Source organism: Spizellomyces punctatus, assembly GCF_000182565.1.
Source record: "Spizellomyces punctatus DAOM BR117 chromosome Unknown supercont1.8, whole genome shotgun sequence".
In the NCBI taxonomy this organism is placed as follows: domain Eukaryota; kingdom Fungi; phylum Chytridiomycota; class Chytridiomycetes; order Spizellomycetales; family Spizellomycetaceae; genus Spizellomyces; species Spizellomyces punctatus.
This window is the reverse complement of record NW_015971544.1, coordinates 1,270,922-1,298,919: the sequence shown is the minus strand read 5'-3', so window position 1 is coordinate 1,298,919 and position 27,998 is coordinate 1,270,922. Positions and strand designations below refer to the sequence as shown.

The window sequence follows — 27,998 nt, the reverse complement described above, 5'->3', positions numbered from 1 at the left end:
TCTACACTAAGTATTTACGCATGTTGAAAGACTTCCCCATTCTGTTCACATCGGAAAACCCAGCGGATCCCGTCAGGAGGGCTCCAAAAATTATAATGTCAATTGGAGCATGTTTCTACTACATAAGAACCTGACTAAGACTAGCCCTATACGAAGATTAAGGTCCTGTAAACACCAAGGTCGCCTTTCAACCACCAGCAACCATAAAACCCTTCCAAAGGCGTAAAGCACCAGCCAAAATAATGCGGCGGATTTTCTCGGCAGGAGGCCTCATCCCCTACATCCCCTACAGAAGACTTCATGTCCCATCTTTTCTCCTCGTCTCTTGATTCTTTTTGATCTCCGACTGGATCGCCATTAAGAAATCTTTTCGATTTTTGGTAGCGTCCATTCCTTCGAATCTCACGAGCATTGAGAATCCGCCAGGCTCGAGGGGCTGAGTGCTGGAATCACTCGGGTCGCGTTTGCTCGGATCATGGGTGACTTTTACCACGTCTCGATATGCTAGAAATAGTGAATGAGCTTAATTCGTGTTCGAAAACATGCCCACAGCAGACGACCCACCTTCTCCTTGACCGCCCATATACTCCGCCTCAATCTCCAATAAATCCAGCCATCGTACAAACTTGTACAGATGTTCCGCCTTATCCCGTCCGAACGGAAGGACTCCTTTTCCAATCGGATGTGTGACCATGAGCAGATCCGAGCATAAAAACAAATGCATAACTTTTGCAGTGCGGTGGTCCACAACGTCCGCGTTGAGGACTAGTTTACGTGTGTGTTTGATGAGGGTTGGAGGACAATTTTTCGTTTGTTCGAATGCTTCGAAAAGACCGGTTGCCTCTTCTTCTTTGCGTTTCTTTTCGTTCACGGATGCAGCGAGTTCATTCATGGCCTCCCATGCAGTTTGTAGATCTTGGTAATCGGGATGCGATTCGTCTGTTCGCTTTTTCAGATCTTTGAAAGGCCAGCGGTTATTTAGATACAAAACTGGAATTTTATTCATCTATATGCGCATACCTTTCAGCAAAAGATGGTATCTCGCCGTCCGCTGGACAGGCAAAATGAAGAAATCCTATGAAAGGCATCAGCAAGGCAGCGAGCTGTGTAGAGTGAAAGGTCAAGAGCGCACCTTCAGCTGCTGACGACCAGTTTCCTTCAATTTCACCGCATCCTACACATGTCTCAGGAGTAAGACGTCCGATCTGCATCCGACCAACCCGAAACACGTCGTATACCTTCATGAATGCTTGATACTCAGCATTCTCCTTCTCCTCCCTTTTCATAAGCTTCTGCGACATAGCGTAACTGTCAATGAATTTCGTGTATATCCGCACCAGATCGTCTTTCTGCAAAATCCAAGAAATGTTAGGATCACTTGCAGTCGCGGTCGCAAACCCTCTACGTACGTAGCGAATAAACAACTCCCCAATTCGTGTCTCCTTGGTAGACCATGACCCAACTGCAACAAGCTTCTCCAGTTCGGCACTGAACTTCAAATGGAATACATGCAGATCATCTGAAAAAAACAGATATATTCAGATTGATGCCGCAGATGGCGTTGCGAGCTCTCGCGTACCTATGCCCGCAAAAATAAGGTTGACCGCTGTCTCAGATAATATCCCTTGATCCAATAATCGTTGACGAAAAATCTGTCAAACAATAGATCTTTCAACGAGAGGACCCTATGGAGATCCAACTACAAGTTTGGCTCACATTTTGCAGTATTCCGAGCTGTGACACGTAATTTCGTTCCGTTTCCACCATATTCCACACCACATGCCCTGGATTTGGTATAAATTTCTGAAATATCCCACTGTACCGAATATATTAGCACTCACCTCTCCCATCCTTTTGTAATACTGACTCCACAGTTTCGGGGGCCTAACAATGTAAGTGAGTCAGAAAACTACTATTATCCCCGACTACAATGCCGCTGAAGGATTATACCTTCTTCTCTTCCTTGACATCCTCTTTCACGGAAATAACAGGTGCGGCAATTTCTGTCGATGCCCACTCCCACGCATCCTATATGGAATCTGCATGAGAAAATCATTGCTGGTAGCAAATGCATGCCACTTGAGAACATACAGCTGGTAAGCTACCCGCGATGGCGTCAATAAGGTGCGGAAATAGCAATACCATCGCATCAGCTGAATAGAGGGGGCTTCTTAAGGTCGGTGGAGGAAGGGAGGGGATAACATCGTCTCTTGGCTTTGTAGCGGGCATGCTTTGTGGTGTGCTATTGGGCAAGGGTGGTGAACGTTGCCTTCCTGAGCTTTCTGATGATATCGAGCCACGGTGAGAACTGTCTTGAAAAGATCCCCGCGAGTATGAATTCTGGGACGCCCCTCTCCCTATAAACGCCGTTCCTATTGGTGAAGGCGCTCCCTCCGACCCATCCAAGCTGTTGCGGCTGCGGCCAGATGATTGAGTTTCGGTCCGATAGAGGTACTGTCCTCGTCCTGCGTCTGCATCTGCCGGGTCCAACCCCCCATGTGCGAGATATCCACCGTTCATGCCCTACGCCTGTTCTCGGCGCTTCGATACCGGGGAATAACTGACGTTGCTCAGCTAGCAGTGTAAGGATGCAGAGGGTGCATCAGGGCAAAACTGTATCTTCCTGTAGGTGACACGAAGACCCTCGAGCGATAACTGAATATTTGTTGCCTTGTGCGGTTCAACTACAAAGACTATGGAAACTAGCAGAAATCAAAGTTGAGTGCATGTTCGCAACTGGTCAACTTGCTTGCTTGCTTCCAACTGCAAGAAACTAAAGACTGACATTGCAGTACGTCAACTCACCACTTGGAGGGGATTCAGCAAAGATTCCAGATGCGTCAAACAACTGTGCCTTTCCTTCAACTACTTTGCAAGGAAATGAAAACGGAAATCACCTGGGGCGACTTATGGAACGATGGCAGAAACAGAAATCGGCAATTGGGCAATGCGGACGTTGGTCCAAAGCGCCAACTGACCCACGGAGCTGTGCCATGTGCTGCCTAGCAACAAGCATGGATGGCTGTGCCATAACCGCGACTGGCCATTAGGCCAGCGACAACCCTTGGCACCATCTTGTTTCAACGCCATCTAAAGTTGGCCTGCAATCGCCGCCATGTCCAAGCGCTTTCAGAACCTAAGCAAATATAGGAATTCAGTCTTGTCTGCAGCAAAGCGTGAGGTTTGTTTTCTGTGTATTAATGTTGCTCGTATAAGCTTGAGAAAGCTTTTTGATAGTTTGTCCCGAACACACCGTTCTATAGGAGTGGTGGTCGTTACCCAGCGGCTATGTAAACACCTCAGGCGACTCCACCCCGGTCCATGCCAGCGCTGATCTCGTTGCATTTCGCTCGGGACCCTCTGGCACCGCAGTCGGTGTTCTTTCGTTGAAACATGCCGGCAAGATTGCGGCGGGTGCACCCACTGTGCAAGCAGGCTCTGGGATGATATCTGAAGTCCAATTTAGTCCATGGGACACGCGGAAAGATACTGATGTCCTAGCAACGGCGGGAGATGATGGTACTGTTAAATTCTGGGATGTTCCGAAAACCGGATTGACCGACAGTTTGTCGAGTCCAACATTTATGCGACGCTGCCATGAGCGACGCGTTGAGAATATGCTCTTCCACCCCACATCCGAAGGGCTGTTTACAACGTCTGGGCTCGGAGAGATCAAAATCTGGGACGTAAGAGCGGAAGAGGCATCTTACACCATAATTGCAGGAGATTTTGTTCAATCGATTAGCTGGAAAGACGATGGTTCCCTCCTTGCGAGCGCGAGTAAAGATAATATACTGCGTGTGTTTGATCCGCGTAGTGCAGAAACGGCTATAATGTCAGGTCAAGCCCATACCGGCGTAAAGCCAACAAAAGTGATCTGGTTGGGCAGCTCTGATTTGATTTTGAGCACTGGATTTTCCCAACGAAGAGATCGAGGTTGTTCTGGATCATTGTTTTTTGATTGTATTAATTACTCATATCAACGTGTACACACCATTAGAATTTGCCATATGGGATGCACGCAACCTGTCGTCTTCATTATCTTTGCACAAAATTGACACGTCGCCGGGTATCCTTACTCCCCTGTATGATGGCGATACCGGTATGCTATTCCTTGCGGGCAAGGGGGATACCAGTATACGCTGGTGGGAAATCAAAACAGACGATCTATCGTCCCCGGTGTCTCCCGGTGCCCTTCCGTACAACTCAAACGCAGTGTATACCGCCGCGACTCTTGTGCCCAAGCGAGCTCTAAACGTCATGGAATGTGAAGTGAATCGTATTTTGACCCTTGCTTCAGACGGCAGTGCTATTATTCCTATTTCTGTGACAGTGCCAAGGAAATCGCATATTGAATTCCATTCGGATATCTTCCCAGATACCAAATCCACTTCTCCCCCTCTGACGGCTTCCGAATGGCTGAGTGGTAAAACGAAACTTCCGGACCTTGTTAGTTTGGACCCAAAGAAACTTCCGTCCGTTGACAAGATCCCAGTCGTTGCATCTATCCCACTCGCGACGCCCTCCGTTTCAACGCCTAAAATGGTCATTGGGGAATCTTCTGCCAAGGATTTGCAATCAGTATGTATCAAAGTAACAAAACCAGTTGCCAACCGCACACTAATCTTAAATTAGGCCACGCCGACTCCGTCTCAAAGCAATGCGACTCCTAGACCTCAGCCCAAGTTCGTTGTTCCAAAACAGTCAGCCTACCGCTTCCTGAGCGGGAAATGTCAGCCTAAATACGAAGATTTGAGGGGATTAAGCACCAATTTGACTGGGGAAAGCTCGGCATTGGAGGTACATGTGAACGGAGTCGTTTAGCGAAATTCATTTTTCTGAGATACGTGATAAAGGCACACGAAAGACTTTTAGCATTTCCAATGGCGGGTCCTGGTGGGAGGGTTGGCATTTGGCCTACGAATAAAACTGGCCGGCTACCGTACAAGATTCCCGCCATAATATGTGGAGCTGACTTACTGGATTTCAAGTGGAATCCGTTTGATAAAAAATGTCTTGCGACAGGTTGGAGTTTGGCATGCTAACGCGTAGTCGAAATAAGTTGCTTACAACTTGCAATAAGCTACTGATGACGGGAAAGTGCGCATTTGGACCGTGGCTGAAGATGGAATCGCAGATGATGCTGTGGAACCGTCGCTCTACTTTACAGGTATACTGGTGGGAATCGTCTTTTATATCTGCCATAATTACTGATGGAGATTGCAAAGCCCACACAAATAGAACCAGTCTCCTCCTTTTTCACCCCACTGTCTCGAATCTCTTGTTGACTGCCTCTCCAGAACAAGGATCACCATCCGTGAAACTTTGGAACTTGAAAACTCAAAAGGAGATTGCAACAATACCGCATCCGGATGTGGTTCTTGGTTGTGCTTTCACACTAGATGGAGAGAGAGTGGCTACTGTGTGTCGTGATAAGTTTATACGTGTATTTGATGCCCGGACTGGGAAGGAGCTGCAGGTCTGTGATCGTTGTATTAATGTGTTTGACATTGTTTTTGAGTCGTGATATGTTTTCAGAGTGGACCCAGTCACGAGGGAGTCAAAGGGTGTAGAGTGCTTTGGTTGGGTTCTACTGGTAGACTGTTGACCGTTGGATTCGGCAAGTCCGTGTTTCTTTGGGTCTGCATCCGTGAGTAAGACTATGCAATGACTCATCATGGGCACTCATAGAGCCAGCCAACGCGAAATCAACATATACGATGAACAGAACTTGTCATTTCCACTCCATTCCATTACCATTGATACCTCACCCTCGCTCCTCCTTCCCATATATGATGAAGACATCTCAGTGCTTTATTTAACGGGACGGGTGCGTGTTGCTGTGTCTTAACATGGGTCTATTTTACGCAAGCCTCTAAGCTGAAGATTCACTCACAGGGAGAATCGTACACGCTTATTTATGAGATAACAGACAATGGTCCAATATTTTTGACGAGATTTGATTCGCCCGGCACGCAGCAAGGCTTGTCCTTCCTGCCGAAGCGATCGTGTGACGTGCGTGAGATCGAAGGTGCGAAGTATTGTTGTGTGTAAATGCTGAGTGGAAGGTTGACGCAGTACCGAACAGTTGCAAACGGATATCGCATCACGCAGTCCGCTATTGAAACAATATCGTTCACGGTACCGCGGCTCAAGGTAAGAGTAAACCGGACGACTTTCGCTGTACGTATTGATGTAAAATGCGGTTACAGAAAGAGTATTTCCAAGACGACATTTACGTTCCAACTCGGGATGTGGAGAAACCACTTCTGGACATTGATGAATGGCTCAAGGGAGAAAAAGCAATTGCTGACTTTATTAATCTGGCTCCATCCGACATGATTTCATGTATGGTTTCTTTGGGGTAACATGTGAGAGAAACTCTACCAATTCTCGTTTCCACAGTATCCCAGGCGCCCGTTGAAGTCAAAGTCGAGCGACGCGCACAGGTGTTGGAGCAGGAGCAATCTGAATCCGAGAGGGCGGCCGCTGTATGTCCAGTGTCATTCCCTATTTTGCTGCATTTATGTCAACTGAATTCCCCGCTCACAGAGCATGCAACAAATGTTTGAGCGAGCTCGGGTGGATGCTGAAGAAGAAAAGCTACCCCAGGATGAGATGGAGGGAGTGGACGATGATGAGTGGGTAAGTCAAGTATAGGTTTTTACGCGAAACATTGAGATTGTCACTGATGATGCTTCTGGTTAGGATGATTAATGTATCGTAAAGTAAACCATACACGAAAACTTGGGTAGATATTAAACCTCGGTTCGCTAGTAATAAGAATTTATATGTTGGTCGGTCGAAGTGTTTTCAAGATGGGTGGACGTCCAGCCTATAAGCCTACTTGTTTTCACCCAAAAAGTTTCCTGGCCTCCATCCATCCTTCTGTGAACACTAGCTGCGCAAAGGTTGGAAAACTCGGGACGCTTTATTGGGGTTTGTCTCATTGCGAGATATGATCTTTTGGTGCAATGTTGCCTGCTTGGAGGAGCATAGCTCGTTTCGGCTGAGGGGGAACGGGTGAGAGTAATCAGTATGCGGTCTTGGGTTCCTTTGCGGGCGATCTCCATACAAGGAGACTATCTCTCTCTCGCCATGAGAAGTCATAATGCGCCCTGCTGGAATTTAACAATCTGTCCTTTGTATTCTGTCTGACATATTCTGCCTAACAAATGGATGGTCATTGCAAGTAACAATGGGCTTGATTGATGAGGACAACAGTTCTGCAATTACAGTGTCCTCATCTGATTCTGACGGGTGGAAGCAAGCCATCCCCAGTTAAATTTCTCCTGTTCAGACGTTATCACGTCGTTAATGCCAACGGTCGCCGACACGCCAGGTATCATTGCACTCACGAAATCATCCTTCCAAGTAAGGACATGCCGCTGATCCAGGGCGGAACCAGTACCGCTTGACAGATGTTGCGGATATCAAAGGGACCTGTGAGTCCGCCCTATGGCTACCAGGGGTTTGCAGCTGCTTCAAAGCCACGCGATATGGCGATCTAAAATACGCTATGGCTATGGCGCTAAACACAATCCCCTACAATAAAAACCACGTCACAATGAATACAACGAATGGGCTGTTCGATTCCTCCAAACAAACGGGCAGTGTAAAAAGGCTTTTTGAGATGCACGTTTTGAAGGGTAAAAAAAGCCCTCAATTTCAAATGCATCCGGTCTGATTTCAAAAGGACCGGGAAGCCGCGGCTGGCATATCCGTCATTAGTCAGGACTATTCAAAAGTTTCTGACTCTCGTTGTATGACTTCCTACTCTGCTGGAGTCTAAAGCACATGTTTAATCTGCAGATGGTTGTGGAGATCAAAGGAAAATAAGGGTTTTTTGTACGTCAATTAATCTGCATTATTTGTCATCCCACATCCGCATAAAGACCCAAGCAGCTTGTCTTGCCCTTCCTGTATCTGAAAGACGTTCTACACTTGTAGTTAACCACCACCAACATGCCCGTTTCCATCGCCCAGCCGTCTATCAATCTGTCTGGAAAGGTTGCCCTAGTCACCGGTACATATAGGCAGACCTGCTGTCAATTATATTTTCAGACTCACAAGTTGCATGTCATTAGGTGGATCAAGGGGAATTGGAGCAGCTATTTGCCAAGAGCTAGCCGCCTGCGGTGCTTCGGTTGCCGTCAATTATATCGGAAGCAAGCCCAATGCTCTCAAGGTCGCTGAGAGTATCATAAAGGTTAGAATATGATATACATCGCACGCCAACCGAGCAGTTTACTGATTTTGCGTGACTGCAAGGGGGGGCGTAAAGCCATTACTGTCCAGGGCAATGTCGGTAATCCCGACGATGCCAAGCGGATTGTGGAAGAGACCGTTCAGCAGCTGGGCCGTCTGGACATTGTGGTCAACAAGTGCGTTGGCAGCCGAGCCAGGACCTGATATGGCATCCTTTATCCTAACGCTGGTCGACATAGTGCTGGAATTTACGATGGCAAGGATTTTGAAAAAGTTACCTTGGAAGAGTACAATCGGGTCCTAGATGTCAATTTGAAGGTAATCCGAGATAATAAAGAAAAAATGGCAAAGGATACTAAAGGTTGATTATATTTTCCAGGGCCCATTCTTTTTAACACAAGCAGCTGTTCCCCACCTCGGTCCTGATTCATCCGTTATCAACATTTCGACATGCTTGACCAAGACCCCTGTTGCAAATGTCGCCTCTTACATTACGTCCAAAGGCGGTGTTGAAGCTCTCACTCGGGCACTGGCTGTCGAACTTGCACCAAAAGGTATCCGAGTCAACGTGGTTTCTCCTGGAACCACGGACACGGATATGCTACGGACGAATCCGGAGGAACAATTGAAGCAATGGGAGGTTGGTATCCTTGCTGGTGTATTCTTAATGACTGTGAATCTTACGAGCTCGGTTACTTTTGTTAGCAACAAACCCCGCTCAAGCGGTTAGGGAAACCGGAAGATGTGGCAGCCGCGGTCGTTTTCCTTGCCAGTCCTCAGTCTACGTGGTTCACCGGACAAAACTTGCATGCAACGGGCGGTATCTCGTTTGCCCTTTGAGCAGGGATTATTTGGCCTTTCGCATATCTGTTGTATATTTCATAACCAGAAAGTACATATTTTGCAGATTATCTGGAATACATACACATTTTTGAGATTTCTTTCAACACAATTCTCTGGGCTTTGTCGGCATGTTGGAATGGATGAAGTTAAAAGTCGTCGGGCAAGTTGATGACCAAATCTGGAACCAGAATGGAATCAGAATAAGTGCATTATATCCTGGAACTGGCGATCCTCCGCTCAAGGCAAGCAGATCTTTTCACACCATTTACCGTTGGCTTTCACTAGTCTGGGTGAGTTTTAACGGGCAGGTACTTCCGTCTCTAAATGTGGATGAGACCAATCATTTGCCATGAGCACCTTTGACGGACGAGTCCGTGAGGTAAGCACACGCCATTTGCCAACCTAACTTGAACTCTGACAAACCCTTTCCAAGTATCCTACTATTTTGATAGACAAGTACCGGTCCAACCAAGGCGATATTCGGATAGTCCTACTATCACACTGCCACACTGGTACTTTATAAATTATTGCTTGTAGCAGGTTCCATATCCATGTGCCAATGTTTACCTTTCCAGATCATTTGGTTGGGTTTGACAACTTGGCGTTCAATGTCCCTCTCTATTGCTCTGAAGAGACGGCCGCGATTTTGGGAAACCTGGGCCAGGGGAAATATGAGCATTTGAAAAGATGGCTGGTAGGTTTTTCTCTTAAATATCTTTGTAGCTGGAGCCAAGTTTTTCATAGTGGGCTGCCGCCAGAGGCCGCTACCAATGGAGGAGACGACTCAGAGTACGTGCCTGGGCATTAATGAAGTTTAGACTGCTGGTCAAAGTTTAATGGAGCACAGTCTATATTGGCCACAACCAGACTATCACTCTTACACTCTTTCCCGCCAACCATTGCCCGGGCTCAACAATGTAAGGGGTTCATCCTGTCCGTCCGAAACTTGGCTTCTAATGTCTCTACAGGTTTCTGATCGAAGGACCCAATGGCAATGTCTTATACACTGGTGATCTGCGCGCGGAGACGTGGTTTCTAGAGGGCATCAAAGAATACAGGCAACAGGGAAAGATTCCACGACTAGAGTCTGTATACCTGGATACTACATTCTGCGACACTGGATACGAAACCTTTCCAAGCAAGCAGGAGTCGGTGGAGGCTATTGCTGACATTATCAGAATGTATCCGGCTACTACGAACTTTAAGATTGGTCTCAACATTTTGGGGTGAGTGATGCGGGAGGGTTCTTCTCTGTCAGAGCACCCAAAGTAAAGTTGATAACCATAGGGCCGAAAACATCTGGGCAGCCCTGTTCCAAGTTTTCCAAACGAAAGTTTATATCTCACCCACTCGATATGCCATTTATGCTGGCCTCCCGTCATTGCCAGAATACATTACGGATGATCCGCTTTCAACGCGTTTCCATGCATGCGACAATTGTCCTCAGTGTGTAAAGTGGAAGGCGGAAAAAACCATTGTATTCATTCGCCCTTCAGCGATGTGGTTTAAAGGTAGGACGACCGAGGTTGTAGTCAAGGGTGGAGAGAGGTTCTGGGTACGTTTACTTTATCTCTGACAGGAACATCCTGGTTGTGGGCTAATCTTCCCGTAATAGAATGTCCTGTACGCAACTCACTCATCTCTTAGCGAACTCCAATCGCTTATATCCATCCTTCGCCCCCGCAAGATATTCCCCTGTGTGCTGACCAAAGAACATGCGGCATGCAAAACAGCTAAAGATTTCTTCAAGCATCTAGTGTCAAATGAGGACGAAGGTGGATCGTACGTAACTGGCAATTGGAATAGGTTGCTGCAGACAGATTCGCAGGAAACAGAGATTGTGAGCTGTGGGGAAGAAGAGATGACCGAAGGTGGTTCGCCCATGATGCAAATGACGAAAACGCTTTGCGGTCGAGCTGGCCGCGGCGTATCTGCCGTGGTGCCCCCACTTTATATTATTTCCGACGATCCGAAGCGATCTCTCTCGGTTAGCTCGGTCGACCTAATTTCCGATTTCGTCGCCCAGCTGTGCACGGTGCTGGCTGCAAGCTCCGGCCTGCAAGTTCCACCTTTCGTTCAGTTGCGCTCGAAAGGAGATGATACATTAAGCTTCTACTCCCAAGTGGTTACGAAAGTACCATCCGAGGACCGTGCACGATTGTTAATCAACGTGTCCGATCCGGAGGTCTTGCCGGAATCGGCGCACTTATGCAAGGAAACGGGAGCAGGTGGTCTGCATTTGTCTGGCACCGTACTGAAGATATGTCAGTCATTGGATGGTCTGCCTTTCACAAACCTAGTCATTGGTGCATCCTGCCATGACACGGCCGATCTCAAACGCGCAGCCCAACTTGGTTTGCGCTTTGTGGTTCTTTCTCCAGTTCTGCCATCGTCGACTTGTCCGTCCTCAAGGACTTTGGGCTGGGACAGATTTGCTCAGATAATCACCGAAGCAGAGACGAGTAGTTTGCCAGTATATGCTTTGGGAGGTGTGAGCATCAAAGATCTGGATAGGGCACATAAAGCTGGAGGAGTCGGAATCGCGGCCATCAAGGCCTTCTGGCATGATTTGCAGTTTGAGTGAGTGAAAGAATAGAGCTGAATTATCAAATTCAGCTTTCAAAGCCGCTTATAAGGTCCGATAGGTCCTCGCTGGGCACAACTCACACGTTAGAACAAACGGCAGAATCTCCGAAATCTCCCATACCCGCTTCTCCACCAACTCTTGACAATGTAATCAACATCAACACTCCACCCGTCGACACGACTTTGCACACCTCCCAAGAGCATTCACTGAATCCCATCGTGGTACTCCCATCAACACCGCCACGAAATGCCACAACACCCTTGAATTTATTGTCTCACTCCAAACCCCCATCACCCATCATCATCTCGTCCCCCCCAAAACGACATAGCGATTCATCCGAGAGTCAATCTTGCACAAACTCGTCCGTTTGTTGGATACCGGTTCGCAAAAGGCGGAGAGCGGAGGGGATTCGAAGGACAGTGACCAGTGTAATTGTCATCGAGGATGAGTGCGACACGACACTACCTAGTATCAAAAGAGTAAGAAGCTGGTGCGAGGTTATAGATTTAACGTAATGACATTACGAGATTAATGATACGGCAGATGCAGACTAGACAAGTGTAGACGAGATTTCTCATATTTTATATAGAGCTCTACTAGCAGCGTCCGCTAATAATTCATCTCCAAAAAGCCGCCTACACAACGACGGACCACGGGTGCTCGATTTCCCCGTATTGTATACCCATAATAGTGTCCGCGATCCTCTTTGTCAAGGGTCCAGCCTGGCTAGTCTTATCGCTTGGGTCCAATGGGATGTCCAAGTCTTCGCCCTCGAATCTGATCTTTTTGATAGGGGAAACAATGGCTGCTGTACCGGACCCAAACATTTCGTGAACACGACCTTCTTGAACCGCTTTTCTGACATCAAACATTGATATGGGCTGCTCCGTCACCTTGAACTCGTTCCAAGAGCGGGCTAGGCCCATGATAGAGTCTCTTGTAACTCCGGGGAGGATAGTGCCGTCAAGCGGTGGCGTGACGAGTTCTCTTACCCCTTGCTCGTTCGTCCAGTACATGAAAAAGTTCATGGTGCCAACTAATTTATGATCATGTCAGATGAATGATGAAAATAACAAGGAAAATCAGCCCTATCGTACCCTCGGTAATGTGCTGTTTTTCACCAAATAGCCACAGGTTTTGTTGATATCCCTCTTTTGCCACTTCGATCTGAGGCTTGATACCTGGTGCATAATTTGCACCAATCTTTGCATCCCCTGTTCCCCCAGGCCATGCCCGTGTGTACTGCTGCGTAGCATACAGAGATACGGCGTTAAAGCCGGTTTTGTAGTAAGGACCGACAGGGGATGCAATGACAAAGAGGAGGGCACGATTAGATGGACCGACGCCAAGAGACTCTTGGGTTGCGATACATGTTGGACGAAGATACAAGGAATACCCGCGCTCGCTTGGGATCCATTTTTGGTCAACCCTGAGAAGCTCCTTGATACATTCGAGGAGTTGAGCAGAGTCAAATGTGGGAAGAGTGAGACGTTCACATGAACTGATGAGACGCTTCATGTTAAGGTCCGGTCTAAACAGTCGGATATTGCCCTTCTTGTCCTTATATCTGTCATAGGGAACTATTGTGAACAAGAGCAACATTTGCGGGGAGAAGATACCACTACGTACGCCTTCAATCCCTCGAAACATTCCAGCGCATAGTGGAATACGACAGCAGAAGGGTCCAGACATATCTTTCCGTATGGCTTAATGTTTGGTTCCTTCCAGCCGACTGTAGCGTCCCACTCCACAGTCAACATGTGATCGGTAAACGTTCGACCAAAGACAAGCTGGTTGTTTGGTAGCTGCTCTTTTGGGGATTGTGTAATGGACTTGACGATACGAGACACTGCGAGCGGTGCTTGTGTTGAGGTTGACGACCATCTTGTTGCTGAGGCTGTCAAAGGCCGTTGAAGGAAGGTGGAGGTCAGGCGTTTTACCAACATGGTCTTCTAATCCCCTATCGAATGGTGAGGTGGCCGTGGGGATGGAAAACGCTTTAAAATAAGAAAGAAACCCAACAACAACAAAACGAACGATTCCTTCCAAAACCCTCCAACCGTGGGACTCGTGCGTGGGAAACTTTGTTGTGGGGTAAGTGAGTCACCACAGTCACATGAATCATCAAGTCAGAAGTGGCTTATGGATTATCTAAGCCAATGTCAAACGGCGAGTTGCTTTCGGGATTGCCGAGTGTGATCGACGGCTTTACGTTGGCCATGTCAACTGTTTGATGTGATGCTTTGACGATGAAAGTAGCAGGCATCTTGATATTTAATGTTTTCCCAATACCCACAATACACAGCAAATCATTTTTATGCATTGTCGTTGTCAGTTCCAAGTTCCGCATCGAAAGAGATCCCGCAATTTCAAAGAATCCACTCTGATGATATTTGTGCATCTTGCGCAATACATTCCCGGATGCTCTTTTCTCAAACGGGTTGCTCGTCTAAAGTTTTGAACAAGTGCGTTTAACGGCGACGTTCGCTGGTTGATGACCGATCGCGTCAGATAAGCCACGCCACAAGTGACGCGAGCAGATGGCTTCCCCCCCATCCTGCTGTTGTCGTTGCCATTTTGACCTTGTTTCCAGTGCTCTTCACTTGTACAAATTTCACTGCAAAGTACAGCAATCATAATGACTGGCAAAGAGACGCTCTCCTATCGCCTATCTACGCTTTCCATCCATGCCGATACGGGCAGCACACCCGACGTTGCCCCTCCTATGCACGTCTCGACAAATTACCGTATGTCTCCACTTCTTTTCAAAAAGAAAACATTCTCACCAGCATGTTCAATGTGATAATAATGACATCGTGTGGTCAGGGTTTGCTAACGATTGGAACGACCGCTATGCTGCTGAGAAAGGCTGGATACCTAAATCCACTTCTTCTGCAAAAGAAACTGCCCTGACTCCAAACGGTGAGCATGTGTACTCGCGAGAGGGTACCGAAACGAGGGACAGATTGGAGACGGTTTTGGGGGCATTAGAAGGAGGTAAAAATGGTGTTTGGACCACGACATCTCAGTGGTACAGATACTGATACTTACCACTTACCATTTACAGGCCATGCGGTAACATACACTACTGGCCTTGCTGCAATCACGGCTGCCATTAATCATGTGCAACCTTCACGAATTGTCACCTCCCGGGAAGGATATCATGGGACTCATGGTGTTATTAGAATCTACAGGAGAGGACGCGAAGATAAAGTGGCAAGTGTCTCCGGGACAAACGCTCCTTCTCATGACGAATTGTAGTTCTCAACTGGCTTCCTTACACCACAGGGTCTAGTATTTATCGAGGACGGCATTCAGACCTTCCAAAAGGGAGATTTGATTTGGTTAGAATCACCCCAGAACCCTCGGGGTGAGATTGCCGGTATGTGTCAACTTCAACTGTTCTATATCAGATAGTCAGTTTACCTTATCTTCGCGCAAATCTTTAAAGACATTGCCGATTATGCATCTCGTCGCCCAGCGGTGCGACACTCGCGGTCGACGCAACATTTGCTCCAGCGCCACTCCAGAAGACGCTCGCTGCAGGTATTCTGGATATGGTTGACTGATATACTACATGGCATGAAAGAACTGACATACAGAATGGCGGGCAAACAGGCGCTGACATTGTGATGCACAGCAGCACAAAGTTTCTCGGCGGACATTCGGACATGCTGGGCGGTGTCTTGATCGTCAAAGACGAGCAAACGGCTGAGAAGGTGGATTTCATTTCTGGTGATTGTAATGGAGACGGGCAGGTCCTAACGGCAGCTTTCTTGTCCTGTCTATTTACATAGTTACGCGATGACCGAACTTACCTGGGCAGCGTGATGGGCAATTTCGAAGCATGGCTGCTACTCCGTAGTTTGAGGTGAGGACCCGGGTAGAAAACTTTTGAGAGCGGTGTGAAGCTAAAATGAGGACTGTTAGATCATTGACCGTCCGAGTTACCCAACAATCACGATCGGCTACAGAAATTGCCAGATGGTTGGACGCCCGCGATGAGCCCGCTACGCAGATCGTCGACAAAGTGTGGCATGGATCATTACCCAAACAACCCGGACATGATGCGGGCAAGAAGCAAGGAGAAGGCTGGTCAGGTGTCTTATCCATTGAGGTAAGAGATTTCTCTCTGAACGGACAGGAACTTGGGCTTATTTTCCACGGTATTCAGTTCAAATCCCTTCATCATGCCCGCCTGATTGGCTCGCATCTCCGGCTCGTTGTAAATGCAACATCTCTCGGCGGCTGCGAATCCGCCCTCGAATGGCGGGCTGTCGTTGACGACAAGATTACCCCCCGACTTGTTAGATTGAGTATTGGATTGGAAGATGTTGAGGATCTAAAGGAAGATCTTCGCAGGGGATTCCTCAAAGTGGCAGAAATTGCCAAAGAGTTTGAAAATTGACGGTCCGATAGAGTGATTGTATGTAATGAATGTAACCATTCAGTTCCCTAGGACCTCTTTGCTATATCTACATGCGGACTCTGTCCTACAAAACTAATTCACCTAGGCTAGTATGCTGGGATTCTCTCCTACAAAATAAGCTACTTCTTCTCTCTACCCGCTCTTCCTACTTCGGCCAACTCATATGGTTCCAGTCGATGAAATGTCCCCGCCACACCTCCACACCCAGGTTTGACGTGCGTTAGTGGGGGAAGAATCCGTGGACGTCTTGATGGATGTGCAATAAACTTTTGCGCGAATTTGGATTTTGCGTACCATGTTTTGTAAGTGGGCGTTTGTGTTGAGGGGCTCAATGGTTTAGGTGTTCTTGTTGCAGTCATGGCTCTCTGGGAGGTTTCCGGCTTTGGCGCCGGAGGGCTCATCAGAGATGAGATCACGGCGGACTCCTGCTCTCCGTGGTTGTTGCATGTGGGTTCATCGCTACGCTCGTCGACTTCATCGAGCGTGATTTCTGGGGGCCTCGATGGATATGCATATGTAGATGGATTATACAGATCCCATGGCATTGTTTGGCCGAATGTCCCAATGTATTGTCCGGTGAGCTGTCCATTCAGGTTGAGTAACAGAATTAAACGGGAACAAAAAACAAATGCAAGTCAACGCAGATTGACCAGATAAAAGCGGACAAACACCTACCGTAAACATTCTGACCGTACAGTCCGTGCTGGCGCTCACGACCGCCTCTTGTTCCCCATCCACTACCAGATCCAAACTCACAACGCTCCTCAAATGAGCTCTGAATACATTCCTACACGCCATGCCCTCTCCAGCTCGGTGGCACACGCCGACGCAAGTGCTACCGATATCCCAGACTGTAATGTATCCTGCTGTATCCCCAGTCACCAGAACTGTGTTATGCGGGTTAGTGGCCATGGAAAAGATGCCTTCGTTTCTTCCATGGGTTCCGTCATACGAGAGCATCAGATACATATCATGAGTGTTCCACCAACGGATTTGGCCATCGCTTCCTGAGGAGAGGAGGTGGGCAGTGTGTTGGAGGTTGAGACGAGAATGAAGAAAGAGCACTACGGTGACAAGTCAACTAATGTCAGTACATTAAATTTTGATGGGTCTAAGAAAAGCACCAAACCTTTATCGACGCTTCGTCCCCTTTCGCCCTCCTCGCCTACTCGCAAGCGTCCGATAACACACCCACTCCCCAAAGACCGAACAACTATTTCACCATCATAACTCCCTGTAGCCAACACATCCGGTTCGGCAAACGCCATTGTCAGAATATCATCGTTGTGTGACGCTGACAGCGTTTGCGTTGGGTGAACGGTGGGAGCTGAAGATGTTGCTGGGAAGAAATGGATGAGACGGTTCCAGCCCGTTGTGACGATATACGGTGTTGATTTGAGAGTTATATACTGCAAGTCATTTGTGTTTGAGTTGAGGGTTCAATCCTGACTTACGCAAAGATACCCACAGTAATGCCAGTAACTTCAGAACGGTCACCCTTGACCAGCTCTTGGAGCAGTTGGCCGTTGTTAAAGTTCCATACTCGAATACTCCCATCTGGTGTGATGAAACAAAAAATTGGTAACGAAAGCTGTTGACTGGCGTAAACTCTGCAAGCCGTTACCTCGACCCCCAGTAATCAATTTCCGACATGCCGCATCAAATGCCATTGCAGTAATCTCTGCTTTCTCGTGGACATTCGCAAAACGGAACGTCTTTTGACCCGTGCTTGCATCCTTGGGTACGAGCGAAGATTTAACGTCATTATCCGTAACTGAGCACTCCTCCCGCGATAGGCTGACCAAAACAAACTCACCCAGACATTTACGACACCGGCATCACACCCACTAACAACTTGCTTAAACGCACCATTCCACAATGCAGCCCTAATTGGAGCATCGTGACTTCGCACTCGATTTTGCTGCGACCGGTCCACCAACCCATACGTAACCATAACAGTCGAGGCAACAATCAATTTCCCCCCACGGTGAGTACTGAAGAATATGGATGATAGACTGTTTTCAGGACGATGCTCGATGGAGCTAGGTAACGTTTGAAGACATTGTTGTTTGCGAATGTCCCATATCTTGATAGCTTTGTCCGTGGAGAGTGATATAGCTTGGCCATTTAAAGGGTTGACCGTTACCGATATGATAGGTGACAAGTGTCCAGAGAGAGATGCTGTGGGTCGCTGTAGCCGGTGTGGGTTCCAGATGCGGAGTTGCCGATCTAAACAGGCAAGACTAAATTGACATTTATGCCAATGAAACAATTGGGCAAAAACATACCTGTTCCCCCACTAACCAACGCCAAGGGGAATTTGCTATAAGCAATGGTATTTACCCCCTTCCTCACGCTCGCCGAAACGACCGTCCACTTCTTTGTTCCCGTTTGCATCGCCATGACCAAGCTCTCTTTCTCATCAGGAGAGCACGAAACAACCGACCTCAAATCATGGTAATACTCCACCTGGAGCACCCAGTCATTGTGTGCTTTTCGCTTCCAGACCTGCACCCCAGGTGTTTTGGATAAACTGTCCACTAATATGACGGGCGCCTGGTCCTTTTTGCTGATGGCAGTACCAAAGAGAGCCGCGTGGGAGAAGCGGATGAGAGTTACGCAGCCTTGGTCGGTTCCGTATAAGAGGGTACTTTGGTCGCTGTCGGGGTTTTCAGTGTCATAGTGGTAATTCATTGTGAAAGCGACGCTGTCATGGAGGTCAAGGCGGAGTTGCGTTTCCATCGTTGTACTATCTGTGAAATAGTTATCACGACGTCTGCATGGTGCGGAACAATTCAATGGGGCCTACCATAGAAGGTAATTTCGTGGTCGTCGGACGACATCGCCAACTTGTTGAGATTGGGAAGATAGATACAGTCATGAATCCAAGGTGGTTTTGTCTTGCTATTGAGGCCAGGTTCAGGCTTTGAGGAAATTCTTTTTGGTCCAAAAGGTAAAACAATCAAAACTCAAAATCTGTAAGCAGGCAGCAATCCTTCGTCAAAAGGACGTGTCAAATACTGCACGATCGCTTACCCAATATTTGCAAAACTTCTCTGCAACTTCAACCGATCGCTCCAACAGCACACCATCCCATCCCGACTGCAAGTGACATAGCGCTGACTCTTTCCCAACCAAAGAATGCGAATAATCATATCCTTGTGAGGCGTCAAAATAGGAAAATGAGTGGTCATGGATTCAGTATCAAAGAGCTGGGTTTCAGCTTGTTCCTGCATGACACTTTGACCTTCGGCACGAAGAAGCATGAAGGTGCTGAACTCGTCCCAGTCAACGGCTTCATCCATATTGGCGTCAACTTTCATAAAAAGGATGGACATTTGATCGTCGGTTAGACCGTGGCCTAGGACAACCGAGAAGGCGGATTTGAACTCTGGCATGGTCAGTTTACCGCTACCAGATTTTGATGCTTGCTGATAGGAATCAATGTTAACAACAAAGACATTTAATACCCAAATATCTTAAACAGCCACAAAACCTTAAAGATACTCATTAACTCGGCGAAATGCGCCAAGTTCATTTCCCTTTCCGACCTATACGATGCCCGATCTTTCAGTACGTTGACCCGATCAGTCTTTGTCTGCAGTTCAACTGTATCAGCCTTTGCTCGATGGAGTACAGCTTCGGCCGCCCCATAGTATTTGCGTAGCTCGTGCTTTTGGTCTTTGGGTGCAGCCTTGGAGAAGGGAATTGCTTCCCCTCCACGGATGCCAGGAATAGGAAGTAGCGACATGGAGGTTGACGGTGAGATATCCGATAACTATTCTTTCCTAGAGAATATGTCCAATTTGATATTCTGTGATACGTCTTCCGAATGGCATGATTCAAAGACATAGATCGGCGCCGCTAACGACGCGAACCATGTCGAGATCCATGGCAAGAAGGGGTCTGTGCAGGTAACAATAGGTTAAGTACCGCAGGATGCTGGAGACCACTCTTTCGTCCAATAATTCAAAGCGATGCGCCATCTTATAAGGGGGAGTGACCCTTTTTGGAAGATCTTTACGCACGAGGATTGATATCCGCGGGTATCCCTTCATCCCTCTCGTCGGAGAATTCGTCCCAACTTGATTACGAAACCATCAAAAGCCACTTGCTCACGTGCAAATGAGGGCTTGATCGTTCCTGCGACCACCAACTGTTCAAAACCACCCCAACAACCGAGATCATGCCTTTTGCATCACGACCTTTGCATTTCCCAGCGACTCTTCCCACGCCATCCCCCACTTCCATTGAAGGACGACGACCTGCCGTACCAGAAACAATAGGGACATATGCATCTCAACTCTCACGCGACCGCATCGACCGACTTGCCCCACTCCCGCGAAAGAGATCTTACGGCTGGTCCGTTCTCCGGGTTGCAAGCTTTATTCTTGGAAGCGTAGTGTTGGCTACCTATATGGCTAATGTTGCTGTAACTCATGATAAGGTCCGTTCGTTGATGCCTTTCAGGATATCTTGCAATTTTGATGTTGACACGAACTAACCCGCGATTTTAGGAACAACGAGTGATTGCACTGCTTGAGGAACGAAGAAAACTGAGAGAGGAGGAGGCAGTTTTGAAGGAGAGATTACAGTCAAAGAAGGCCGGGATATGAGCGGTGGCAGTCTTATTGGGGGTTCTTAGTGTGTGGCCATGCAAGCTGTTTGGTCTTAATTTATTATCTATCATCAAGCCTTCCATTTCTTCCAATACCTAAACTCTTCAACGATCGTCGGCACATCCCAACCAAATCGATTGATTACCTCTTGATCAACTTTGCAGCTCACACCTTCATTCTCCAGCAACGAGAATACCGTGAGGTTCTGACATTTCTCCATGACCCGTGTGACTGACTCGTCCGTCACCGCTCCTTTGCATCCGTTCAATGCTAATGCCTCCAAGTTAACACACCGTTCCGCCACCAGATCTACCAACTTGTCTGTTATGAGGCAAAAGCTGAGACTCAGCGTTTTGATCTGATGTCCTCGTGTGGTGATGAGCTCATACAAAGGGTACTCTGGTACCCGGTCACGGCCATCAAGGAAAAATGCGTTTAGACGGGGCATGTGGTGGGTAATGTTGCCAATGACTGCATCAATCGATTTGAATTGTTGACGATATCCAAAGGCAATAGCCTCAAGTTTGGGACAACAGGACAGCAACTCGAAAATGGATGAGTCGGATAGGTTTTCGCAGCCATTTATGCCGATTGCGCGAAGATTGGGACATTTATGGACGAGATCAGTGAATTCGGTGGTGCGGAGATCTCCACAATCGCGAAGCAGGAGCTCCTGGAGAGACCGTATTTCGTGAGATAGCACGGGAAACTTCTTGATCGACGAGAAGCTCAAGTCAAGATGTTTGATCCGCATACTTTGGGCTCGATTTAGCCAACCACTCAGTCGTAGACAGGCATTGAAGTGTAAATGAACAGCGTCTAGATTTATCATACTTTCCAAAAGCAGACTCCGCATTAGCGTGTCATGCGAATGACTCCTCATCTTCCCTCGTGGTTCGACGCTCCATTCAAACTGTTCTGTGTTCGCAAATGGATCTGATACAACTTCATATACCATATCCGCAGGATCTTCCTCCTCCATCGCTGTTGGCACCGGGCTCTCCTCATCAAGACTCTCCTCATCAAGTCCTTGCATTCCAGCTGTAAAGTCTTTGACCAAGGCCGCCAGATCTCGATTGGATCTGAGGGTAATCGTCAAGTTAAATAAAGACATGCGAATGTCTTTATAGTCCGTGCGGAGGAGTGATATTGAAGTGTAGAGTCTTTTTGTAAAAATGCGGTAAAAGGCTCGGTTGACTAGGCAGAGGTTGAGGATATCTTGAGGGGAGCTGACGAAGGAGGAGACCAGCCAAAATATCTCGGTAGGAAGGAAGTCAGAAGATGACTCCGATTCCCTACATGGTCCTTGAGAAATGAGGTGTGAAGGTGAGATTGAACGCTTTGGCGCCTGCACATTATGGCATGCGCACCTAACGCCTCTGCCGCAGCCATGTTCGATCCAGCAATCTCTTCCAGTTTTGACAGACACCTTTGAAGTCTCTGCCGCGCCTGTATGATAGTTCCATTCTCTCGTTTACATTCTAATAGGGTCTCGGCAAGTTCACAGGCTACCAGAGCCCGATCTACCTCGATCTTCAAAAAGCGTAAGCGTCGTGCTGTAAGGTGAGCGGAGGATGCAAAAAACTCGAGGAGAAGAGGCACGACGTTTGAGCATATCGATAATGTGCGAAGTATCACCCAACCGTCATAGCTGGATGGAGTGAGCGGAAGATACATTTTCAAAGTGGTTGAAGTTGCTTAGAACGCGAACGTAACTTTAAAAGTCACCCACGGGAGGCCAAAGCGTTGACGCGAAACCCAATTTCCAAACTTCACACAAATTGCGACGGCTGGCTTTCGGCCATGATGAACCGACGCTGACGCCAATTATCGATACCCTCACAGTGCTCGTGCACAACGGACACAACGGACACATTTCACATGCCAGGCCCTTCGTCTCTGCCTCCGGTTCCCGTTGCGAAGCCTCTTCCGCTCAATGGCGTCCCAGATCCAGAGCGTCAAATCATTGTAGCCTCCGTAGGCCCAGACGATCCGGAACTCAGTGGGTATGGCGGCTGACTGGAAGGTGGACTCATGATTGGGACTCAACCACTATTCTGGCCCGCAGATATACGGAATGGATAGCGTCGTCTCTGAGAGAGTTTGACGAGGTGGAGATCGTGGGGTAAAGGAACCTGTTCGTTAGTGCATATTATGGCGAGAACTGACTCTTGTGAAAACCTCAGCGTCGATCCTGGTAGGCTCATCAATGCATCCTTTTGCAGGACGCCGACAGCGTAACTTGCCTGACATTGACCCCATCCAGCACTTGCAAACTGTGTTTCCGTCATCCTTATCCTTGAAAATTCGGGCATTGCGACTCGACATGGTATACTTCCCAGGTTTTTTTTACCTCTTAGTATATCACTATTTACGGTTCAAGAATAGAACTCGACACCACAACCTTCCAAGCACCGGACAAATCCCCAAAGAGCTGCATCAAAGTGACGGTACGAAGAGGACCGGCTCTGGTACAAGAGCTTGAGCAAAAGCAGAGGATCAAGCTGAGCAAGCCAAAATCGGCGTAATGTCCCCTGACCCAATGAGGTGCTTTTTCGGCGAGATTGACATATGCATCCATATGCCATCTTATTCAACATGTGATCAGAGTTGCCGTGCGAGCAGTACAACGAGAACCATGGACAATCTTCCTGTTCATCAACAGGCCAACTGAGAATCGGATAAATATCATGATGGTTCATGCACGGACAATGACAAGGATTCTAATTTGCATTTGCCCTCTGCGGTTGTCACCCTGAGTCTGTTGGCTCACAAGAGATGGACCGTTTCACCCATATATCGGTTTCAATAAATTATACACTTCCTACCACCGCGTTGGTCTGTAGTTTTTCAAAAAGGCCCCCCAGAGTTTCTCTTCTCCACGAACACCCATTAAAACGGGATCCAGGACACGCATGGCCGCATCCCATTCGTCTAGTGGTGGTGGTGCGTGTTCACGCTTGTGCCACTGGTCTACAGGATTTTCGTCTGTAATCCATCCAGTGTCGACTGCGGTCATGAAGATATTCACCGCTGCAAAACCGGCCGATGCTGTGCGGGTCATCATGTTGAGGGCAGCTTTCGCCATATTTGTGTGAGGATGATAACTACAGACAAAGCATTTCAACACAATGCGTTGGCCTTGTAAAAGCATGCTTCGAAAGGACTTACATTGTTTTGTTTCGATAAAATTGACCTTCCATCGCTGAAACGTTGACAATAAACTGCGATCGTTTACGGTCAGATTGGGGTACCAGAAGACATTTAAGATAATCTGCCTTACCTTATCGCATATACCGTCTGTTCCATCCACTTTGGCGCTTCGCTCCATAAGCGGTTTCAATTCAGATATCAGAATCCAGGGTGCAAAAGTATTGATGACCTTGAAACAAAGACTAGGTGAGGGAAGATGTGCCATGGCAATGACAATCCTCGCTACCTACATGACATTCCATCATTTCCACCGTGCTAATCTGCCCAAGTTCTTGTGTCCAGGAATTCTCACCCCGCAAATCCACTTGCTGATCGTCACGATCGTATAAGCCGGGAGGGAACACCTTGGCGGTAGGTTTGATATCACTGTCAATAAGGGCAAGTTGTGACATCGCCGCAGACATGTTGACCTCAGGTAGATGAGCGATTGCCTGTTTAGCTGGCAGAGCGACCCCAAGAGATCGAACACCGTCCTCGTCTTCAATCACTTCCTCCAGTCGTGCAACGGCTGAAGCAGGAAGGGCATTTTTTCCTCCATGTCCAAAGATGAATCCACCATTCCGAGCACGGTAAACATCTACAACGTCGATAACGTCTCGTACATCTGACGGAATATCTATTGCCTCGCCTTCTATCAAATGTTCATAATATGCAGGTGGTTTACGCACAGTCTGTGCAGCGTTGTTGATGATGACGTCTAATCGTTGGAATCGTTCAGTGATTTCTCGGCAGAAATGATGCATGAGTGGAATGTCCCGGAAATCTACTCCGTACACGGCCAGCCGCCCTTTGAAAGAGAGAAAGTCGGGTTCCTGTAAGTTCAAGAGTGAATCAATATGCAGTGGACGCCATAGTTTGTGATGCAAGGGAAAGGAAGGCGAACCTTTGCGTAGCGCGATGCAGCGTCATGGGGAAAGCGAGTTGTAACAATCACGATGGCTCCCATACGCAAAAGTTTTAATGCTATGCAGTAGCCGATCTAAAAAGAAACGAAACCTGAAGATGAGACGACAGTCTTGACTTGTTGTAGGAAAAGTTTCCAACCAACCTTGACGCGAGCTCCAGTAACGATACACACTCGACCACGCATATCCGCTTCCGAAAACCGCTTCATGAAATTGAAATCTGCACAGGTGGGACATAGCTGATCGTAGAAATGGTGCAATTCTCGGAATGGTTTGCCGCATACGTGACATGCACGATTGTAAGTAAGCTTCCGAAGGGGAGGGAGTACTGGATCGGTGTCAGCTGTAACTGCTTGTCCATCAGCTACTTTGGTTGCGCTACGGTCCTCTCCCTCAACGACCGCTGAGGTTTCTGCTGCAGTCTCTGTTATCAATCGCTGCTCATCCTCAGCGGCAAATGCTTCGTTGGCTTCTTGGGTGCCTATTCTTGGTGGCATAGGAATATCCACACCTATATCAAATCAGCACCATGTATGAAAACGAGGAATGAGTTCCCCGACCCTACTTACTGCCACCAGTGTAGCCCACCATCTTCACTTTCCGCATTTGTCGAATCCCCGCCACAGCTAAAATCTCTTTATCTTTATCCCTCTTATCCTGCTTTCGCCTCCTTCTCCGCTCCTTCAATTCCTTTTCGGACGGAATCAGAGTCTTTCGTGCTAGCTCGAACAACTTGGCAAGGTCGGGGTTCGTCATGGCATGCTTCATGTATTCGTCATGCTCCGCATATATTGAGAATATCTTGATGGCAGAGTTAATGTCATCTTGCGTGAACAAATCCCCCCACTGTGGAATCGTCCCCTCGTCCATTTCCGTTCTGCGATCTCTGGCTGTCGGTGATAAACAAACAAAAAGAAACACAGTCTTGCTTACGCGACCCATATGGGCGACATGACTCACCGATCAGTTTGGTTGCAGATCCGAGTTTCTTGACCTTCGGCATTACTTAGAACATTTCGGTCATGACCCTCCGCTGCTTGCGCCCAGCAATCCGCTCGTTCACTCACTTGGGCACGCCTTCACTGAGGATATTGCAGCATTCTCCGCAATGCGTGGGGACCCGACTTGCTTATTCACTCAAACGGGCCAATGCGGCTCGCCGTTTCTCGGCACCTCCCATGAAGACCTCCCTTTCCTTACCAGATAAAGTACATATTGGTCTAGATGAAGCTGTACCAAAGGATGTGGTTGGTGCGTATTTCTTCTCTTCCGGTTCTCTGCCGTGTGAGACCCGTGCTACATGCCGCAACAGGGTGACCATGGAGGTTATTTATCCAGGGAACGATCTCGACACGAACAGACCGCCAGCAGAGGTTCGACAGAAAATTGGTGATGAATATAGGTGTGAGGCGTATTTTCTTAACAGAGCGGCATGCATAGGCGGCATGTGCCAAACTCTCATTCCCGCTTCTACTAGTGCAGAACACCTGCTGCGATGGTCGCAACCACCTCGCACTGTCCTGATTGTGAAAAAGCCGAATGATGAACGGACTCGAGCGGCATTTCTAGAGATTGTTCGGTTTGTTGCTTGTCCTTCTGTAAGACCTTCTAATGTCCTTTGGGGCTGAATTGATGCATGCTTTCAGCTGGCTTCGTTCGGAATACCCTTACATGAATATCGTCGTCGAACCAGCAGTCGCGGAAGAACTAGGCGAGGAAGTGTCTGGACTCCATGTTATCTCCAAGGGTTGGTCTCACAAGTCAATTTCAGTGTGGACTGCACATGGTTGTTTATCAAAAAGCTTCAGATAATATGGTAGAATACAGCCGGACAATCGACTTTGCAATAACGTTAGGTGGCGATGGTACCATATTACATGCTTCCTCTCTTTTCCCGCGAGCGGTTCCGCCGATCATATCCTTTTCTCTGGGAACATTGGGCTTCCTTCTGCCGTTTGGATTCCAAGACTATCAAACAGCTCTAATTAAAGTGATCGAAGGATCCGTACCGCTCCTGTTACGTATGCGTTTAACCTGTGCCATCTTTCGTAATGATGGACGGAGGGTGATGTATGATGGCCTTGACCAAGGTACGTTATAATTCTTAATTCGGTGTCGAGGTATGAAACGCCCACCTACATTTTGTCGGCAGTGTAGATTTGCAGGCTATGAACGATATAACGTTGCACCGTGGACATAATCCGCATTTGACAGTTATTGATTGTTCAGTTGGAGGAGAATTTTTGACGGACGCTGTCGTGAGTAGATTGATACAAGACGTATTCGACAGAATAGTTATTAATGATTGGCCTTTTAACGTCTCGAAGGCTGACGGTCTCATCGTCTCCACACCCACTGGATCGACAGCTTATTCGCTGTCTGCAGGTCAGCATTTTTTCTTCACGTTACGTGAGGTCTGTTTCTCATCTACTTGCATTCATGTAGGTGGACCTATTGTACACCCAGCTGTACAATCTCTTCTTTTAACGCCTATTTGCCCGCGATCACTATCTTTCCGACCGGCATTGCTACCTCCATATTTGACCGTTCGATTACGTGTAAGTGGCCACGCACCGCATTGTTATTGTTCGCACGCACTAAATAACCTATTCGACACCATCAGCTGTCAAAAAACAGTAGAGGAACCGCGCAGGTCTCGGTCGATGGCAGAGATGTTTATCTGTTGGGGAAGGAAGAATATGTAGAGGTGAAGATACTGCTCGCACGCGTACTTGGTTTTCTGAAGCTTACACTTGCACTCAAATTCAGGTGCGCATGTCACAGTTTCCGATCCCATGCGTGAGCCGAACAAGGCACGGAAAGGATTGGGTGAGGGATATCAATCAAACGTTGAAATGGAATCAAAGCTTTACCAACAGGCATGGCGACGGTGATTCGGAACCATGGTGAAGAGATAACTGTAATCTACATTTACATTGTAATATATTCACAGCGAGACTGCATTACTGCATTGGATATTGTGGTCGGTGTTTTAACCTAAGACATCGCACTTGCTTCTGTACATCCTGCCCAGGCACAGTTACAAGCAAGCATGGCGACATTTATCAATTAACCCCCGACCTTGTAATGTGCTCGACTGTCTTTTATTCACTTGCGGTGCTTTCAAATCCCAAATCTCACAGCAGATGTGACAAAGCGCGTAAGCGAGCGCCACGTCCCAAGCCACGGACTCG

The 27,998-nt window shown here is 47.8% G+C and overlaps 12 protein-coding genes across 13 annotated transcripts; 7 read left to right on the top strand and 5 right to left on the bottom strand.

Annotated features, from left to right (window-relative positions):
- Positions 1-19: 19 nt before the first annotated feature.
- Positions 20-2,944, bottom strand: SPPG_05326 (uncharacterized protein). Its single transcript, XM_016753546.1, has 12 exons — positions 2,806-2,944; positions 2,092-2,702; positions 1,951-2,028; positions 1,842-1,884; positions 1,717-1,784; positions 1,580-1,652; positions 1,410-1,519; positions 1,239-1,349; positions 1,133-1,174; positions 1,021-1,075; positions 565-957; positions 20-504 (listed from the first exon to the last, which is right to left on the bottom strand). Exons 2-12 carry the CDS (start codon positions 2,518-2,520, stop codon positions 299-301), a joined length of 1,608 nt encoding a protein of 535 aa, XP_016607993.1. The 5' UTR covers positions 2,521-2,702; positions 2,806-2,944; the 3' UTR covers positions 20-298.
- A 134-nt stretch (positions 2,945-3,078) lies between these two features.
- On the top strand, positions 3,079-6,897 carry SPPG_05325 (uncharacterized protein). Its single transcript, XM_016753545.1, has 15 exons — positions 3,079-3,181; positions 3,264-3,936; positions 4,001-4,581; positions 4,636-4,800; positions 4,857-5,025; positions 5,084-5,170; positions 5,229-5,479; positions 5,539-5,624; positions 5,692-5,830; positions 5,899-6,031; positions 6,089-6,156; positions 6,213-6,348; positions 6,406-6,491; positions 6,553-6,645; positions 6,709-6,897. The coding sequence occupies exons 1-15, from the start codon at positions 3,116-3,118 to the stop codon at positions 6,715-6,717; spliced, it is 2,742 nt and encodes a 913-aa protein (XP_016607992.1). The 5' UTR covers positions 3,079-3,115; the 3' UTR covers positions 6,718-6,897.
- A 675-nt stretch (positions 6,898-7,572) lies between these two features.
- Positions 7,573-9,160, top strand: SPPG_05324. Of its 2 annotated transcripts, XM_016753543.1 has the most exons (7): positions 7,573-7,848; positions 7,951-8,026; positions 8,088-8,209; positions 8,272-8,384; positions 8,448-8,526; positions 8,588-8,848; positions 8,914-9,160. In XM_016753543.1, exons 2-7 carry the CDS (start codon positions 7,966-7,968, stop codon positions 9,046-9,048), a joined length of 771 nt encoding a protein of 256 aa, XP_016607990.1. In that variant the 5' UTR covers positions 7,573-7,848; positions 7,951-7,965; the 3' UTR covers positions 9,049-9,160. The 2 variants fall into 2 exon arrangements, with proteins under 2 accessions (XP_016607990.1, XP_016607991.1); XM_016753544.1 differs by having other exon boundaries at positions 7,573-8,026.
- A 76-nt stretch (positions 9,161-9,236) lies between these two features.
- Positions 9,237-12,273, top strand: SPPG_09270 (uncharacterized protein). Its single transcript, XM_016757427.1, has 9 exons — positions 9,237-9,430; positions 9,485-9,563; positions 9,627-9,745; positions 9,810-9,840; positions 9,899-9,968; positions 10,020-10,277; positions 10,339-10,606; positions 10,667-11,631; positions 11,697-12,273. Exons 1-9 carry the CDS (start codon positions 9,401-9,403, stop codon positions 12,151-12,153), a joined length of 2,277 nt encoding a protein of 758 aa, XP_016607989.1. The 5' UTR covers positions 9,237-9,400; the 3' UTR covers positions 12,154-12,273.
- On the bottom strand, positions 12,053-13,702 carry SPPG_05321 (branched-chain amino acid aminotransferase). The gene is made up of 3 exons (XM_016753542.1): positions 13,268-13,702; positions 12,736-13,205; positions 12,053-12,674 (listed from the first exon to the last, which is right to left on the bottom strand). The coding sequence occupies exons 1-3, from the start codon at positions 13,582-13,584 to the stop codon at positions 12,274-12,276; spliced, it is 1,188 nt and encodes a 395-aa protein (XP_016607988.1). The 5' UTR covers positions 13,585-13,702; the 3' UTR covers positions 12,053-12,273.
- A 574-nt stretch (positions 13,703-14,276) lies between these two features.
- On the top strand, positions 14,277-16,046 carry SPPG_05320 (uncharacterized protein; the record flags this gene model as incomplete). The annotated part of the gene is made up of 9 exons (XM_016753541.1): positions 14,277-14,385; positions 14,465-14,635; positions 14,706-14,854; positions 14,927-15,024; positions 15,090-15,184; positions 15,257-15,357; positions 15,436-15,509; positions 15,569-15,755; positions 15,813-16,046. The coding sequence occupies 9 exons, from the start codon at positions 14,277-14,279 to the stop codon at positions 16,044-16,046; spliced, it is 1,218 nt and encodes a 405-aa protein (XP_016607987.1).
- A 3-nt stretch (positions 16,047-16,049) lies between these two features.
- Positions 16,050-20,011, bottom strand: SPPG_05319 (uncharacterized protein). The gene is made up of 9 exons (XM_016753540.1): positions 19,564-20,011; positions 18,877-19,498; positions 18,356-18,820; positions 17,884-18,296; positions 17,692-17,803; positions 17,536-17,624; positions 17,197-17,476; positions 16,743-17,131; positions 16,050-16,648 (listed from the first exon to the last, which is right to left on the bottom strand). The coding sequence occupies exons 2-9, from the start codon at positions 18,908-18,910 to the stop codon at positions 16,187-16,189; spliced, it is 2,244 nt and encodes a 747-aa protein (XP_016607986.1). The 5' UTR covers positions 18,911-19,498; positions 19,564-20,011; the 3' UTR covers positions 16,050-16,186.
- Positions 20,012-20,253: 242 nt separating this feature from the next.
- On the top strand, positions 20,254-20,974 carry SPPG_05318 (uncharacterized protein; the record flags this gene model as incomplete). Its single annotated transcript, XM_016753539.1, has 2 exons — positions 20,254-20,514; positions 20,585-20,974. 2 exons carry the CDS (start codon positions 20,254-20,256, stop codon positions 20,681-20,683), a joined length of 360 nt encoding a protein of 119 aa, XP_016607985.1. The 3' UTR covers positions 20,684-20,974.
- Positions 20,717-22,543, bottom strand: SPPG_05317 (uncharacterized protein). Its single transcript, XM_016753538.1, has 2 exons — positions 22,057-22,543; positions 20,717-21,991 (listed from the first exon to the last, which is right to left on the bottom strand). The coding sequence occupies exons 1-2, from the start codon at positions 22,361-22,363 to the stop codon at positions 20,757-20,759; spliced, it is 1,542 nt and encodes a 513-aa protein (XP_016607984.1). The 5' UTR covers positions 22,364-22,543; the 3' UTR covers positions 20,717-20,756.
- SPPG_05316 (uncharacterized protein) lies at positions 22,206-23,546 on the top strand. The gene is made up of 6 exons (XM_016753537.1): positions 22,206-22,249; positions 22,338-22,692; positions 22,755-22,811; positions 22,873-22,883; positions 22,953-23,015; positions 23,075-23,546. Exons 2-6 carry the CDS (start codon positions 22,568-22,570, stop codon positions 23,212-23,214), a joined length of 396 nt encoding a protein of 131 aa, XP_016607983.1. The 5' UTR covers positions 22,206-22,249; positions 22,338-22,567; the 3' UTR covers positions 23,215-23,546.
- On the bottom strand, positions 23,333-25,674 carry SPPG_05315 (oxidoreductase; the record flags this gene model as incomplete). The annotated part of the gene is made up of 7 exons (XM_016753536.1): positions 23,333-23,793; positions 23,858-23,910; positions 23,970-24,068; positions 24,130-24,711; positions 24,783-24,878; positions 24,948-25,315; positions 25,374-25,674. 7 exons carry the CDS (start codon positions 25,672-25,674, stop codon positions 23,511-23,513), a joined length of 1,782 nt encoding a protein of 593 aa, XP_016607982.1. The 3' UTR covers positions 23,333-23,510.
- A 90-nt stretch (positions 25,675-25,764) lies between these two features.
- On the top strand, positions 25,765-27,782 carry SPPG_05314 (uncharacterized protein). The gene is made up of 10 exons (XM_016753535.1): positions 25,765-26,055; positions 26,143-26,206; positions 26,282-26,383; positions 26,451-26,551; positions 26,613-26,894; positions 26,962-27,062; positions 27,132-27,189; positions 27,250-27,362; positions 27,428-27,511; positions 27,574-27,782. The coding sequence occupies exons 1-10, from the start codon at positions 25,827-25,829 to the stop codon at positions 27,712-27,714; spliced, it is 1,275 nt and encodes a 424-aa protein (XP_016607981.1). The 5' UTR covers positions 25,765-25,826; the 3' UTR covers positions 27,715-27,782.
- Positions 27,783-27,998: the final 216 nt, after the last annotated feature.